The sequence below is a fragment of the Aspergillus sclerotioniger genome (assembly GCF_003184525.1).
Source record: "Aspergillus sclerotioniger CBS 115572 chromosome Unknown BO94scaffold_11, whole genome shotgun sequence".
Lineage (NCBI taxonomy): Eukaryota > Fungi > Ascomycota > Eurotiomycetes > Eurotiales > Aspergillaceae > Aspergillus > Aspergillus sclerotioniger.
The window spans coordinates 364,175-380,875 of record NW_020291001.1 but is presented as its reverse complement, the minus strand read 5'-3'; the positions used below and the strand labels follow the sequence as shown (position 1 = coordinate 380,875).

The window sequence follows — 16,701 nt, the reverse complement described above, 5'->3', positions numbered from 1 at the left end:
CGCAGTCCGACCCATCCATCCAGTGAACAATTCCTGTCAAAAATTTGGGTATGGACGGGGGGACAACCACTCCATCTCCAACCGCCCCCATACATAGTACATACTATGGAGTATACGAAGTTAACAAACCTAGTCACTAACTAACTAACTAACCACCAACCGAACAAACTAAGATAGTTTGATTAAGATTAGTTATGTAGATAGACTCAAAACTAAACTCTACCTCCCACAACCGAATAAGAAAAAGAAAAGAAGGGCACTGCACTACACCCAAAACCGAAAAAGAAAGTAGATGGAACCTTCACTTTTGTTCTAGGTAGTGTGTAGTGTGTTCCTTCGTATGGGAAAAGTAAAGTAAACTATGCTTGCTTGCCTCCCCCCCCACCCACATCCATCCACTGGTGGTCTCAATTTTCAGGTTGACACCATGGAACATGGGAAGATGCGGCAAAGAGAAAAAAGACTCCTCCCGTACCTAGGTAAGGCGATTATTCTAAAGCGCTTTGGGTTTCACGTTTTCTTCTCAATTTTTTTTTTTTTTTAGTTCTTCTTAGATCTATGGTATTGGGATCTTGTAAGTTTGGGTTTACCTTTTGGCTTGGGGTTGGGGTTGGGGTTGGGGATTAAACCTCGATCGCGCGTGGGTGTGGTGGTGTATCTTTGTATGTATGATACAAGTATTACTATCACGATCGTGTTTGCCACCATAATTCTCTCTCTTTACCTACCATCTAGTTATCTAGCTATCTATCTAGGTATCATGGTAACCCCTATACTTTATCCTTATCCTTATCCTAATCCTTATCCTAATCCTTAATATATATTACTCACCCATCTAACACCTGCCCCATCCTAGTAATAGTACAACGCATGCCAATCACGACGATCTGCCGTGTGGGATCATATGGATGGATAGGATCTACCAACTGCCATGCCCATGCCATGCCCACGACGCCCACACTTGCCAAGAAAAAAAAAAAGCAAAGAGGATCCGAACCTGATGAGCCCCGTGCAGAATTGACAGATGTTTGTTTGTCCCAGGGGGGTCGTTTTTGTTTCAGCTGGTCTATCTAGGGAATAAAATAAAGTGAGATCGACCATGTATCTACTGTTTAGCATTTCCTAGGGGGGTCTGGGTTGTTCTTGAAGATTCGTTTAATTTGGTGCATTGCTTGGTGTGGTTATTTTTATCTTTTCTTGGTATTACTAGATAGATGGATAGATAGATAGGTGTTGGATGGATGGATGGATGGATGGATGGATGGATGGATAGTGTTCCTGATCTGATTGTCACTGGGGCCCTGATCCTGGTCCTGGCCCTGCTCTGGCCTAATTCTGGCCCTGGCCCTCACCCTGGTGCTGGTGCTGGTGCTGGCTGGTCAGACACTAATGAGTGCCGATGTCATGGATGATCGTCGTACTATGTAGATGCCGGTCATGGTGGTTCGTGGTAGATAGATTAGGTGGCTTGAGATTAGTTTGGTTGGCTACCGTACTACGGAGTATAGATCTAGATGACTAGTTACTGTGTGTACTACACCACTACTAGGTATCTGCTGAGACAACTCGTTTGTTATTGCTGTTTCCAACTACCAAGAGATATTTCATTTCGGAATCCTCGGAACGATGTCCTATGTTCCTTGGCGTTGATAGTAGAATTGTAGACAATGGAAGCGAGATTAATGTCCTAATTATAACACGGTGCTTCATCGATCTAGACCCAATACTATGTATCTAGGTTCTATACTGTACTTTGTAGAATAGACAGCATTATATCAAATAACAAGGCTGGTGCACATTACTATGTCCGGAGTACTGCAGCATCAAAGTCAAACCGTGGAAACTGCATCAGCCACCCGGATATACTGCCTTCAAGGCTTCAAGCATAGGGGCAGCTTAATCAGGAAGGCAAAGCGGCCACGGTACGAGGTGTTCAGGTGGCCCCACCGGGTTACCACATCAGGACTCCCCGCAATGGATTAGGGGCAGGGTCAGCCCGGTCTTGGGTGGATGTGGCTGATGATTGGCCGACCGTTTCTGGGTCCCGTTACGCGTTTTTGGGGATGATGTGCCGTGTCAAGGGGGCGCTCTACCTAATTGGGTAGTGTACGACCTGCCGGGATAGGCTTAGGGCCAATTTCTGCAAAGAGGGCAAACCTTAAGCGCTAAGGCACGGATTGATGGGAACTCAGTTCGTTCCTTTACCTAGTACTATCTAGACTGGGGCAAAGAGGGGCGACTGACAGCAAATAGAGGGTTGCCGTACGGAAAAGCGGTGAGATCCGGATGGTTGGCCTGCTGAGTTGCTGAGTGGCGTTAAGGCACGGTTCCGCTGGGAAGCGGATCCGGCGGTCAAGAGGCAAATCAGCCAAGCCGGCAACAGGATTCAATCCCCCATCCAGGCCGACTGTCATTTGTACCACCTGGTTGAGTCACGTCTCAGGCTGGTCGTCGTCAGCCAAAGTACGTTGGACCAAGCACTCGATACTGCCTCTCCAACTGCTACTCCGTAGCTATACTCTCATTCCTGCGATTAAAATAGTCGGACTGTTCAGCCTCCAGTGTCGCCCTCAAATCTCGGGCGCGGGATTCTTCTGCTGGTTTACGCAATGCACCGCTTGGGCCTCTGGACTACCAGACTCCATCCAGCCCGCATACCTATTGTTTCCTAGCGATTTCGGCTCGCTCTTTTGGGTTCCCCGTCACGCCGTACCTGCCACTTATGTATACCACTCTGGTGGAGCTCCCATGTCCCAGAATGAGCCTTCGCAAAAAGGAGTATGAAGCCACGCACAACTCAGTGTATCCAGTTTGCGACCGTGGAGTGGATGTATCCCGTAGAAACTTGCAGTACGGAGTATGGTTGCCCTTTTACTCCGTACCCTTTGCATCATCCCCAACCCCCGAAGTCGGCATCGTCTACGTTGTACTCCGTACTGTGTACAATATAGAATTGACAGCATAGGTTTGCTCGGTGTCAAGTTGCCGTTGCCCCTACATCCCGTCCCGAGACGGACTTGGATAGGACACAACTCCGAAGCGTGTGATTGCGGTGGTTATTGGCTACAACATGTAGATATCACAAGTCCAACTCCGAGATGGCATGGTGTTGCGGAAGCTCCGTGATTGGGGATGAAACAACCCTCGGCCCAGATATATTGCACCTGAAGGACAAGGGATCAGTCAATTCGAGAACGCCTATAGGCTCCTGGCTTCTCGGAAATCCTCGTCAAGAGTCCAGAGGTGGATACGAACCGGGAAAGTTGACTCCGGAGTGAGAAACTCTCCTCGCCCCTTCCGCAGCGCCTCACTGATGATGCGTCCTCCAGAAAACCTGAACCATAAGCAAAAAAGAAAAGATTCAAGGTACGGAGTAAGCTGGAGCCGTGAGACAGCGACGGCAATTTGTCATTCCCCCTCACAGCTGAATACTCCAACCACTCCCAACTCAAGATCCTGTGTACTGTGTACTGCTGTGTACACTGTGCAGTGTGCACAGTCCTATGTGGAGAGTCAGTACCGTCAGTACTCAGCACTGTCATTTAAAGTAGACGCCGCAGAACCTTAGTGGCTAGGCTGGGACACTGGCGGTCCCGGTACCATGTTCCCTCGAGAGCTTCACCTGTCGACTTACCTTTTTGCGTAAAAGTCCATTTTCAGTCCAGGTCTGAAGAATTGGGGGAGGCGAAAGTGGAAGCTTGGCCTGACGCTGTCACTCAGACTTGTCCCAATCCAGATGGACACTATTGACTATTGAGGCCCCAACCGCCATTAATCACACTAATCACATCTAGTGCGATGGAAAGAGGGGGGGAGGGTCAAGGAGGGGGGGCCCAACTTTGTTTTTCGGTTCTCCATGATCGATCCATGGGCCAGAACTCGAGCGTTTGGGAAGAGAGGCCCATATCGCATGGCCAGCCTCGTGCCAGGCCGGGTGGGTTTCCCCGACCCACGTTCCCGCCGCCGCTTTTGCCCGTCCGCCCCTCTCATTGGCACAACGCTGGCCCAACCTGTCTTGCACCTGCTCTTTACGGTATGTCGAGAGGCGGTTGGTCCGGGAACCAATGACGATTTCCAGAATTACAGGATGCTTTTCGTTTCAACAAGTGTCGCCCAGCACACACCACGCGACAGCGGACTCCAAAAAAAAGATAGCCATTGTTCTCAGGCCAGGGCACAAACCTAAACCGCCATCTCCGATGCTCGGACTGCAAGAGGGCATGCATGTGGTCACCCTCCAGCAGATTCCCCTGTCGCTCAGTCTGCACCCTCGCCTATTAGCCTGTTATCGTGGACTCGATGCCCACCCCTCCAGAGCATCAAGAAAACCTTAAGTTAAGCTAGTCCCGAGAGGTGATGAGCTGTACCTATCATATTGATCCTTGGTGGTCCTCCCAGCTCCCGGCTCCAGTGGCCACAGACCATCATCCTCAGGGAAGTGGGCAGGAAAACGCCCCAGCCGAACGGTTGCAGAAGTGGGCGTCCGTCACTCCTGACCGAGCATCCACTTTGACGTTTCTTTAGGGTGCAGTAGATACCACTGGTAAGTCTGGCATAGGGGCTTTGATGAGCCTCCTGTGTTAGGCTGTTAGCCATCGTGAGTTGACAGGCGGTCATGCTTGGCTTATCGATTAAGAGCTTCTTTATCCTCCACCGAGTCTAGGCCCAGGTCATGCCTAGCCAACCAAGCAAAGAGTTCAGGAGCTGAGGTCATTGACCCTTTGTCCAGCTTGGTGATATCCATGCACGCTCGGTAGGATGAACTCAAATCACTCAGCTGCGACGAATCCACTCCGCGCTCGAGGTTATCTCCGCACCAATGTTGGCTCTGCTAGTTGGGAGGTGGATGTTGCGTGTGATGTGTTCTATTCTCCCATTATCCGACCTATAGCGGATTTCAAATTGCTGGCCTGGTGCCGCTAGCGTAGGGCGCGGGCTCCTACGGCTACCCTGATCCCGCGCTCTGACGTCGGTGTGGACGGCTCCCTATTTTCGGAGAACGCAATTTAAGCGGGTGGGATTATATGGGAGCTAACTTCGCCAGTCGCCCCATTTCGCATAGGAACTTAGCAAAGACCACACAATAGTACGGAGTAGTAGTCTATTGACCATGCTTTATCCCAGAGGAAAAAAAGCAGAGAAACTTGGATCCAGAGCCAGCAAGCCATGGGAATGGATGGAAGTTGGTTTCCCGTCCCATGTCACTAGCCAGCCAGAACCGAGGATGAGCGGGTCACCCATGGGATCCCGGTAACGTGGTCACGATCTGAATCGGAGATGGTGGTGCGATAATTTATCCAGATAGTCGATAGATGACATTCCTCAAGTTTAGTGGCTGAGCTAATATCCGGAGGGTTGGATTCTACTATGGTATCATAGTAGTTACCCTCCCAGGAACTTGGAGGCATGGAAATTACGCTGACACGGAGCAGAATCAATCCTCCCGGGGTTATTTACGGAAACCACCGCGGTTGACGTGACCCTGGTTGCTACCCGCACCCCGAGGCGGGGCTTGTTGGATATTACTTGTTACCAACAGAAAGAGGGGAAAAGGCCTCGGACTCTTTTCCAACCCTCACCTTATTGGTATGGTGATGCTCGAACTCCGCACCGGAGGCAAATATCTCATGACGGTTTACTCCGTCCGGGTTAGATACACGCGAGCGCGACCTCTGCAGAATGCGCAAAATGGTCGACGTCCCGATCCAACGCGGTGTAATCGCAAAGCCATGTCGTCATCTTGCATGGCCTCTGCTGCTCCCTCTGCATCCTTTCCCCGATACCATCACCTACAGCATCATGGCTGACGGGGTTGCAGCAATTTGATGATTAGTCCGACCCAATTTGCTCTGCTTGCATCGGCAGCAAAGTTAGCTGCTCCATGTACATGCCACCGCCGGGATGGATGTCGTCGCTCTATGGTTGAGATGTGTCCCATCCTGCTTAATGTCGGCTCGGAAGCATAACTACTAGTAGTTGAAGCTGGGATACGAGCCTGATGCTTCCGTTGCCAGATCTTTGCGGTATGGAGTCCGTACGCACGGTGTACCCGTCGCATGATTCAATTTGGCCTTGCACCGATTGCTGCAGCGCCGCCATGCATGCAAACGAACTTGAGGTGGATGCGCGTCGAGAAGAGCTTCGACAGGAAGATTCGATGATTCGAAGCATGGAGGGCTCCATCGCCCTGCTGCTCACCTGCGAGCCTGCGAAAGCATCCGCGTACGAGCCGCCGTTGCTATACCGCCTCGATTAGGATGCTGCCGGCTAGTGGTATTCCGGTGGTCCCCTAGTTTCTGTGTAGGCCCTGCAGCCAGGCCGCCCTATGGCCTATGGCCGCCGGCTACGGCGTTCCCAAAGGCCAAGTCATCACCAGTACGTACCGAGTACTACCAACTAGTACTAGGCCCAGATGAACCAATTACCAATCATCAGTCTGGACCTCGCTGGATGGAGGCTTGGCTGTTCTTGCGCAACATGTCCTCTGCATTATGGCGTCGGAGGAATGCCACCATTGGCTGGCGGTGATATAGACAGACGTCTTAAGGGGAACCCATCTTTCTCCGTGGAAGTTGTTCAAGGCAGCAGCAGTCGTCGGTCACCTTTTCCACTCTCTACCTAGTAATCCTCACTCTTCGGTGGCAGTTCTGGTGTAGTTCTGGCGCGGTACCATGGTAACGATACCGGTATCGCGGTCCCTGGGACATTCACATTACCACATCGGCGTACTAACCAGGTACCTGCTGGGACTGCCAGATCCAAAAAGGCAAAAGGGAAGGAAAAGGGACAGCCAGTCAATCATGGGCGGTCGGTGGAGCTGGCCCACCCATCCTGGGAGCTTTTTTATCTCTTAGTTGTCCAGTGACCTTCTCCCCCACGGAACGGGTATACCCTTTGACGTATCTTTGTGATCTGCCGCCACTTCCCCGCTACCTTGAAACACCCTCAAGGGCTCAAGGCGAACCTTGGTCGCTGCATCTAAGCTTAACTCTTGGCGTTGCCTACCCTCCTGCAATCTTTTCCATTTTTCCCTTTTCCATGATTTTTTTTCGCCTTTTTTTCCCTTTTATCCACACCCTCTTCGTATCTACCCTGCTCCCACGCCTTTCTGTTTTGGTCCTGGTCCCTCCTCCAGACACGCTACTTTGTATAGACACGGCACAAACTACAGTCCCTCTTCCCCCCCCGCTGCCCCCCCTTTTACACTAATCGCTCCTCACCCTCACAGTCCCAGTTAGGTGTAGTCTATTCCCCTCCCCTACCCAGGCCTGGAGCCCACCGCCCCCCCCCTAAAGAGTGTGAGGAATATTCCCGCACGGCTCCTGACAGAACTGCCACATACGGAGAGAGCACGGAGAGAATATGGAGTAGGTTCTCCATATCCCATCATGGGACGGTGGCTAACCACGCAAAAAAGAGGTCCTGTGCCTGAACTGTAGTGTAGGACTCCATCCGCCATTCCATGTTTCCCGATTGCTTGTGTTTGCCTTTTCTCTTTTGCGCAGAAACCCACACTCTGTTCCCCTCCCATTCCCCTCCCTTTTCTTTCTCCTTTTTTCTTTTGCCCTTTTAGTCTTTTGACTTTGGCTCACGCTCGTTTCTTTTTTGTGGCTGTCCCGTCTCTGTGATGATGGTGTTGGAGACTGACCACGGCGTCGGAGGTAGGTTCGAGACTAGATTAATATTACCGACTACATACGGCCTGCAGAGACGGCGGTGGTGTGTTCCTTCGTATTGAGATCCGTACATACATACACTTACATACATACCTCAGGACGGAGTTTCAGGTGTCCCCCTTTCCGCACCCCTGCGTTTTTGGGGTGATTGGTTTAACCTTCCCTGGATCGATGTTGTGTATGAATTATATTGAACTCCCGAAGAGCAACCGTGATGTCTCTGAATGAATCTGGTGCTTACGCAATATTGTAATTGTATCGAGCAGGCTTATTGCGATTTCATCTATGCATCGTTTCCCTTAGATGAAGGGGATCCTATTCGGCAAGAGAACACAAAAATAGAAAAGAAGCAAATGAACATGAGCCTCGAAATTGAATTTCTAGAAAACAAAATTGAAATCAACTAGATACATAGAATAGAATAATAGTAATACTCGAAAAAAAAAGGATTAAGATAGGGGAAGGGGAGAAAAGAGAGGTACGCAAGTGAGTGAGTGAGTGAGTGAGTGAGCGGGCAAAAAAAATCAAAAATCAAAAATCAAATTCAATCTCAGTGAGTAAATTAAATCGTAAAAAAAATAAAATCGAAATCGAAAAAAAAAAGAAAAACAAAATTCCCAACCAGGGAGAAAGAGACCCATCCAAAACCTTGAGAGTCACCCGAGGAACTGGTTCCCATTTGGAGATTTCCACTGCCACTAAGCAATTCCTCTTTCTCGTTTTTTAACACTGGCGCCGTTTCGAAGCCTAAGCGGCCCAAAGTAACGATCTGCAACCGTCCCCGACGGGACGTCGTCAGTGGCACTAGCCATCACCAACACGGCAACGCCAGGGCTTCCCTTCGTCCCTGCGGCCCATCCTCATGCTGCGATCCTGTATTCGTTCATAAGCTTCGCCGATCCCCTTCGGGCCCTTCCCCAGACTGTCTGTCTTTCCTTCTTCCTGACTGTCGGGTTCTCAAGGGCTGCTTCTTCTCATTCAAAACTATTATTATTTGAGCTCCTTTCCTTCAAGGCTGTCTCTTCTTCTCCTACTTATTTTACTTTGCGCCTCCCCATCCATCCTCTCCCCGAACCAAAGCTTGTCTCGGGTCTTGCATTATCCTAGTATACATTTCGCGCGGATCCCCATCCCTCCTCCAACTTCTCCTTGTTGATCATCTTCGCGATCGATTTTCTCCTCTCCCATCCCTTCCATTCTTGCTGGTCTCCCCACCACTGCCATTCCATCTCGCACGCGCGCTTCCCCTTCGTCCACCTCGACGCTTTTGGTTCCTGCATTTCTAGGGATAAACTCGCGCCGTGATTGATCTCGTGTGCTTCTCCTCCCCCCCCAACGTCAACCACGCCGTTTTCTTGTCTCATCCCATTTAAAACCCGCCTCCACGCGATCACCAATTCTTCTCCATGACGATGGTCATTGAAAACCAGAACCGCCAATACGGCGGGATGGGCTTCGATAATGTGTATCAACACAACATGCACCACCACACTCCTCCACAGTTCACGGATCCATGGGCCGCTCAAACTTCGTCCCATTCCAACCCTCCCGTCTACGCGACTTCCATGGGTCCCAGCCAAATTGGCCTCGGCCACGTTAAGCAGGACGAAGTGAGCCGCCCCTCGATGTCTCTGCCATACTCTAGTATTCCCGTCTCGGCGCCCTCCATGGTCGCCGGCAGCAACTATACCACCGCCACTGCCTCGAGTTACCCCGGACCGGAGATGATGGGATTGTCGCACGACATGCCACGCACTTCCTTTGAACAAGCGCCGGCTTACACTACCGCCTCGCCCATGAGCAGCTTCGCGCCCGCAAGCTACGCCCCTCTCAGCTACGCTCCGCACATGCACCAACACCAGGACCGTCGGATATCTCATGCGTAAGTTTATCTCGGAGGTGTCGTGCGCATTCGAAATCTGTATGCTTACCACTCTTGATTCTGCTAGTGATGCTCGCGTCAGCCAGTCGCAACCCTCCTCTGCCCCAACATTCGGAGACGCTCTTGATGCTAGTCGTGGAATGGTCGCTCTCAGTCAGGATATGACGCCTCGCAATATATATGGCCCTCGCAGCTCGAGAGGCTCGGGAGATTCCTACGGTTTCCCCTCGACACATTCGTCTGGATCGTCCATCTCTTCTGGTGGCAACTACCCATACTACTCGGCTTCTGTCGCATCCGTGGAGTCGTCCGTGACGGATTACAGCTCAACCACATCGGAATCCTACGAAAATGGCCACCTCTCGCGGACGCTTCCTCGTCCGTCGAACCTGTTGACGGGAAGCGCCCCTCCCGGACCCCAGTCGATGATGAGTCAGTTCAGCTCCAAGATGCCGTCCAACACTCAGAAGAAGCACAAGTGCAAGGTGTGCGACAAACGGTTCACCCGCCCGTCGTCTCTCCAGACTCATATGTACAGTCACACTGGCGAAAAACGTAAGTCTCAGGCGAATCCCGTACACGCGGTTTGTGGTACTAATTGTGGATCTAGCATTCGCATGTGACGTGGAAGGTTGTGGCCGCCACTTCTCGGTCGTCTCTAACTTGAGGCGGCACAAGAAGGTCCACAAGGGAGAAAAGGAGGGCGCGTCAGGAGAGGAAGAGGAGTAAATGAGATACTCTTTCCTTTCATGAAACGCCGCCCCCTTAACGCCCCCCCATAGCGGGGCGGAGGAAGTGCGAACTTCGATCCGGAGACGCATCGCATCACATTGTGCGACGTCCCGCTCCTGATCGGGTTTGTTACCTTGTACAACAGCTTCGATTCCTCTTCTGCTACTTCTCTTCTCTTTCCCGTCTCGGCCGGTGTGGCAGAGAATTGATACCCCATTTCCTTTATTTCCTTTGTTTTTCAGATTCCCACGGACAGGCAGGACACGGTACAACGGCTCGGAGGGTTGCCAATGATGTCTTTATTACCCAAGTTATGACCATAGAGGTACCGGTTGTTTTGCTGGTTGGTGTGTTTTTTTCTAATTTTTTCTTTTGGGATTCCATTTCCTTCTTATCTCTCGCTAGACTAGGGAGTTGGTTATCTGTGTTTTGTTTCCTATCTGTTTGGCATGGCTTTCTGCTCAGATACCAACTGGGTTTGGGTTTTTGACGATTCGTTTCTTTTCTGCGTTTCCGTGGCATGATTGGGATGCGGAAATCACACGCAGCAGGCAGATGTTTTTGATCTAGAATTTTTTGGATGTTTTATTTCCTTTGTTGGTTGTCATCCGGTTTGACCTTTTCCTTGCGTGCCGCACCGTGCCTACGGTGGAGCGTCATCAGGACTTAGCATGGGCTGTTGTGAGTTTTTTCTGCTGGGATAAATTGCGAAAGGAGGCGCACTCGAGAGCGAGTGCCGGGCTGATACCCGTTGCAATTGGGCGGAGCATGGGCTGGGAATGCAGGCTGGTTTGTTTGTTTAGCATAGACACCCGCGGTGTCCCCGACGGTCGCTACTATATACCTTATTGTCTAATCAAGATGCGTGAAATGCACCCACCTCCTTGTAAACTTGAGATTTGTACGTGGCGTGCAGCAGCCCCGCCAGCTGTGTTTGTTTCCCTGGATGTGAGGGACTCGAAAGTATCGCCAGGTGAGCCGAACCCTTGCATCGGCCGACCTTCTGCACTGGGAGCTGATGGAAGTCGACTCAGGCAAGGTTTATTCACTTTATATTGACACCTCAGGCTTGTATTATAAATTTCACAGTTAATGTTCTTTGCAGCGATGTGAAAGTGGTTCTGGATCCTGCGAAGTGTTGCTAACGGTTGCCTCGAAGCGCCGACTGCACGGGACACAAGGGATGGGATATGTATGTCCGTTGGTATTCTCCGCCTTTGAGCTCCCTCATTTATTCTAGATGAAGGAGGACAGACAGGAAGAGAATCGAATTGTCTTGCAGTTATTATTGGTATCTCCAGTGACATCTGACTGACTTGTATGCCAGAACCTCTCCTTCCCAGCAGGGCCCAATCCTCATCCGATCATCATCACCATCAAAAATCCACGTAATGACCAAACCTCCATTCAGCAATCCTCAACATGGGGCCAATGGCTTGCTAACATCCAGGTGCGCAACATGGATAGTGTATGCGGGCCAACCCGTGGAACGATGAATGGATGGTTGCTATCCATGGTACTCTTGACGCCCTCTGAAATTAAGTGACGGTGCATGGCCACGAGGACAAACCGTTACAACGGCGCTTATATCAAACCTTGTTGGTTTGATGCGCGCATCATCCACAACCACCCACGAATGCCTGTCCGACGGGTTTCATTCGATCTTTCACCGACGTGGCTTTGCGAGGCTGCTCTGGTGTAGCTTTTCCGAGCGTTTACTGCCTTTTGTCTTGTTGTGCAGGATCTTAGCATACTGAGGCTTTTCCTTGTACGAAATATAAAAAAAGCCTTCTGCCTCGTTGCCTTCACTGCCCAGATGGAGGCAGTGAGTCCAACATCTGGTTTGCTGTGCGCCAACTGCACTCATCCAAATGGCAAAGACAGTCTGAGCCATCAAGGCAGACTGGATGGATTATTCCGTCTCCTCCCAGTGAATCAACCAGTGAATAGGAACAGGCGACAGCATTGCCAGGAGGGTGTATAATTTCCTGTCTGGATATTTATAACCTGCTCCTCCTCCTCCCCCTCACACAACCTGATACCTCCACCCATCCATCACCTCAGTTCTAGAAACCAGACCAATCCTTCTAGTATCTCCCATCTTCAACTCTCCTTTCACCATGTACCTCAATCACTTCCACTTCCCCTTCCCCCTCCCCCTCCTCCTTCCCCTCGTCCTCGCCACCGCCAACAACATCCTCACCACCACCTCTGTCTTCACCACCACCATCTCCACCCTCCAAGACCTCGACCTAACCTCCTGCTGCCTCAACCACACCATCCTCAACCTCGAATACAACCAAACCGCCCTCCCCTCCCCCTCCCCCAACCTCACCCTCCAACACGTCGCCCTCGGCCGAGGCGTCCAGAACTACACCTGCCCTTCCTCCCCCGCCAACGACACCGCCAAACCCACCTCCACCGGCGCCCTAGCCACCCTCTTCGACGCCTCATGCATCGTCTCCTCCGACCAGCGCCTCCTTCACCGAATCCCAGCCTTCTTACAAAACGTCCCTCTCGAAACATTAGACTTCTTCGCCTCCTTAGCTAGTCTAGCCGGTCCAGACAGTGCCATTCTCGGCGAGCATTACTTCTCTGCCTCCGCGATGCCATTCTTTGATCTAAGACTAGGTGGAAATGATGAATGGGCCGCTGCAAAGAAAGTCGCCAGTGTGGTTTCGCCTGTTGCGAGTATGGATGTCCCCTGGTTGAAGTTGGTGGCGGTTGATGGGGTGGGGATTAAGGTATGTACCTACCTACCTAGTTTCATTTCCTTTGCTTTACTTGATCTATTTGGGGGATGTGGTGGCTAATGGGTTGAATGAATGAATGGTTAGGAGGTCTATCGGGTTTACACAGCTGGGGGAATGAGTCCCGCTACGTGTGAGGGTATGAAGAGCGAGTTTTCGGTTGATTATGCGGCCGAGTATTGGTTTTATGGGTGATTGATTGGTATCTTCCCTTTCTCTTCTATTCTTGAATGTGGGTGAGGATGAGGCTGGGCCTTGAATTATCGACATCGACTTGGACTTTGACAGTCTGAGATTGAGAATGAGAATGAGAGAGAGGTGCGATTCGCGTGTGTTGCGTTCTTCTACTACTCCGTACTTCTCTATTAATCTAGATACTAGATATATAGATAGATAAGAGACATGACAATTATCCCCCTTCTCTAAGGTATATCCTGAGTAGATAGCGACAGGTTCCTCCAACGATCTTCATAAGATCAATCTACTAGAAATATGGATCATATCGTCCCAAACTGAACTAGACATAGATACACCCCCATAGTTCGAATGATGATCCTCTACCCCATACGGAATATACCGGCCTATAACACTAACAATTATAGCTTACCCCGACTTGTACGCAGGCAAGTTACCTATAGACTACAGGGATATATGTAACAAAGTAGCGATAAAACACACATACTGAATGCATGTCTGCACTTTCCGGATTATGGTCTTATAAGACTGATAAAGGATAACAATGGGGATGAAGAACAAAGTAGTAACACTAACACAGGATTTAATATTTCAGAGAACTGACGATCTACCATAAAGAGTTAGAAGGATAATATCCGACTCTAATTCCCTATTTGATAAGCTTATTTATCACGGGGTGAATTGTCAATAGATACAGGTGAAAGATAGATAATACCCGTGACATGGATGAACTAGAGTTCTTTGTCAAAGGATGTGCTTTCTGAACTTAGCGCTTTTGAATAGATACTTCTCTGTAAACTCACCAAGAAACAAAGACCTCGAACAAGGCTCTAAGATAATTCCCTCAAGTCAGAGTCTGGACTACCCTAAAAATAGGAGTGAAGGAGTAACACCGGCGCTTACCTGATCTCTCAGGCCAACGCCGCGGGTCTCTCCTGGGTGCACGTGACCATCTTTCAAACCGGAACCAGCAAGCTAAGTAAGCTCCCGATGAAAGAAGCGCCGCTGGGAACCCGCGTTCTGCACGCGTGGATACATTAACTCCTCTTCCTCCCTCCTTCGTTTCTCTTCATTTTATCGTCCATATTTCTTTGACTTGATCATTGTTGACGAATGCGCTTGCGTGGTTAAGTGCGATTGTGTCATACTGTACCCTGTTCCCGACTTACCCATTACCGACTGAGCCACCGACCGAGCCACCGACCGGCCTACCAAGCCAGCTACCTACCTCTTCGCAAACCGCTCACTCACCTCATCTCATCATCCACCCCCCACACCTTCAAACACACATCTTTCAGATTCCACAATGGCATCAACCGACTACACTAAGAAGACCAACGCTGAGTTGATCGACATCCTCAAGTCGCGAAACCTCCCCCACACGGGCAAAAAGGCCGAGATGGTGGCCAGACTCCAAGAAGACGATACCAAGTCTACCGATGCTGCCGATGCTGCTGCACCCGTACCTGCCGCTGATGCTCCCGCTAGCGCTACCAAGCCCGACACTGCGGATGATGTGATCGATTGGGAGGATGACGAGGTTCCTGCTGCCGATGCTGCCGAGAAGGCGACTGCTGCGGCGGGTGGGAAGGGAGAGGTCGATACGCCGGCTCAGGTGCCGAACCAGAAGCAGGATGTTGATCCGGCGACTACCGACGACTTGAAGGTCGAGGCGACTGGAGGTGCTCCTGTGGAGCAGGAGGGAGAGAAGGAGGAGGATAAGAAGGAAGGGGAGACGGCTACTACTGAGGCCGCTGCTGCCGAGGAAGTGAAGGCCACAGAAGAGAAGGCAGAGGAGAAGACAGAGGAAAAAGCGGAGGACAAGGAAGAGAAGCCGGCCGTTGATTATTCGGCTGGGTTGCCCGTTACAGAACTCGAGGAGGAAATGAAGAAGAGAAAGGCGCGCGCGGAAAAGTTCGGCATCACTGAGGAGTCCAAGGCCGCCATTGAGGCGGCGGAGAAGCAGCTCGAGCGCGCAAAGCGCTTTGGCACCGCCGCGGCGAGTGCCGGAGAGGTTGGCGTTAAGAAGCTGGATCAGGCGCTGCCGGAGAAGGAGGAAAAGTCGCGCAAGAGGACCCGCCCCGAGACAGACCAGGCGGGTCGCGGGGGGAAGAAAAGGGACGTCGGAGGGAGGAACAAGGTCCGTGGCAGGGGCCGTGGTGGAAGTCGTAACCAGCCTCAGGGTCGCCCTCAGAGGCAGCAGAATGGCGCTGCCACTGCCGCCGCTGGGACAAAGACCAGGAACTGGAGTGACAAGGATGTCCAGGCCATGGAAGCGCGGAAGAAGAGATTTGCTGCCGCGTAATCCAATGGTGTGATATGTGATATTCTGTTTATCTCTGCTATCTCTTTACATGTTACTGGCGTTAGGGGAATTCAAGCTTTGGTCTGAAAGTGCTGCAAACAGGAGTCGGGTGAGGGATATTGTGATAACTGGCTGGATGCCACTAAGACACCGGCCTGGCCGATCGGTCGGCCACCAAGTGTAACTGGCAATACGACCCGGTTATTGGATCGCACGGTGTGACAAGAACGCAGGGCTATTGAGGAGATCCCGACAGGCTCGTTGGTTCTGCCCGGAGATTTCCCCTGGAGGGGTCAAAGACCCGTGCAAGGTGACATGCGGGCATCGCGCTCGTGTTGCTTTTTCCATTGTTTTCTCTTCATTCTATTTACCTCAGACGAGGAAGCAAGCAGAAATATAAGGAGTTGACGCAAACACCCTCACGGTGCACAACATAGGCTATCGAAGCCCACGTAGATAGTTGAGCTGCAAGCCAACCCTGTAGTGGAACTCGCAGCCCCGACACGTTCAGCTGAAGGGCCGTGACGGCGCAGTTCCTGCAGCGCCGACCGACCGTGGTCTCTGGCCTGCCTTGGATCGATCTGATCTGCAGAAGTCTATCATCACGCACCCATCGCATGTAATTTCCGTCTTCGACCGACGCACACACAACCAACCGGCTGAAGGATCGTGATTGGTATGATCACATCGCTTAGGACCAGGAGTCAGGAGTACAGAGTAGCTGTAGAGGAGCAGTCAAATAACCGCCGTCCCCACCGTCACAATCACAAGGGAGGAGGCCTCTGCTTCACTCTGCCGGGCACCCGCCTTGATTGTTGGTCGAGTGCGCCCGTGGTGCTAACTGCTAAGCCGGGCCCCGTCCGCCTTGGATCCGTCAATCAGGCGGGCTTGTTGCCCCGTGTTGAGGTCTAGCGGCGGATCAAGACCCACGGCTCAGCGACTCCGCATTTCCCTCGATCGGGGTCGCAATGAGGCACATTCCTAGTTAATTGCAGGATCGCAGATACATAGTAGTAGGATTAGGGACCGATGGTGGTTTGCTAGGCTCGGGGATCCACCGGCCTAGGTCCGCGGTCTCAGCTGGGGTGTGCGGCCTGCGTGTTCGGGCCTGTCACTGGTTGTGTGGAGGGACGCGAAGCCCGTATCTATATCATGTTTGGC

General features: G+C 51.4%; 5 protein-coding genes across 5 annotated transcripts; 4 read left to right on the top strand and 1 right to left on the bottom strand.

Moving 5' to 3' along the window:
• The first annotated feature begins 3,699 nt into the window (after nt 1–3,699).
• BO94DRAFT_37360 (uncharacterized protein) lies at nt 3,700–4,336 on the top strand. The gene has a single exon (XM_025607227.1). The coding sequence runs from the start codon at nt 3,857–3,859 to the stop codon at nt 4,184–4,186; it is 330 nt and encodes a 109-aa protein (XP_025468380.1). The 5' UTR covers nt 3,700–3,856; the 3' UTR covers nt 4,187–4,336.
• Nucleotides 4,337–9,088: 4,752 nt separating this feature from the next.
• BO94DRAFT_463614 (C2H2-type zinc finger protein) lies at nt 9,089–10,287 on the top strand (the record flags this gene model as incomplete). Its single annotated transcript, XM_025608030.1, has 3 exons — nt 9,089–9,558; nt 9,626–10,113; nt 10,169–10,287. The coding sequence occupies 3 exons, from the start codon at nt 9,089–9,091 to the stop codon at nt 10,285–10,287; spliced, it is 1,077 nt and encodes a 358-aa protein (XP_025468379.1).
• Nucleotides 10,288–10,957: 670 nt separating this feature from the next.
• BO94DRAFT_37322 (uncharacterized protein) lies at nt 10,958–11,776 on the bottom strand. Its single transcript, XM_025607225.1, has one exon. The coding sequence runs from the start codon at nt 11,595–11,597 to the stop codon at nt 11,136–11,138; it is 462 nt and encodes a 153-aa protein (XP_025468378.1). The 5' UTR covers nt 11,598–11,776; the 3' UTR covers nt 10,958–11,135.
• Nucleotides 11,777–11,934: 158 nt separating this feature from the next.
• Nucleotides 11,935–13,458, top strand: BO94DRAFT_37342 (DUF3455 domain-containing protein). The gene is made up of 2 exons (XM_025607226.1): nt 11,935–13,034; nt 13,128–13,458. Exons 1-2 carry the CDS (start codon nt 12,411–12,413, stop codon nt 13,233–13,235), a joined length of 732 nt encoding a protein of 243 aa, XP_025468377.1. The 5' UTR covers nt 11,935–12,410; the 3' UTR covers nt 13,236–13,458.
• A 793-nt stretch (nt 13,459–14,251) lies between these two features.
• BO94DRAFT_534239 (SAP domain-containing protein) lies at nt 14,252–15,952 on the top strand. The gene has a single exon (XM_025611493.1). The coding sequence runs from the start codon at nt 14,542–14,544 to the stop codon at nt 15,538–15,540; it is 999 nt and encodes a 332-aa protein (XP_025468376.1). The 5' UTR covers nt 14,252–14,541; the 3' UTR covers nt 15,541–15,952.
• Nucleotides 15,953–16,701: the final 749 nt, after the last annotated feature.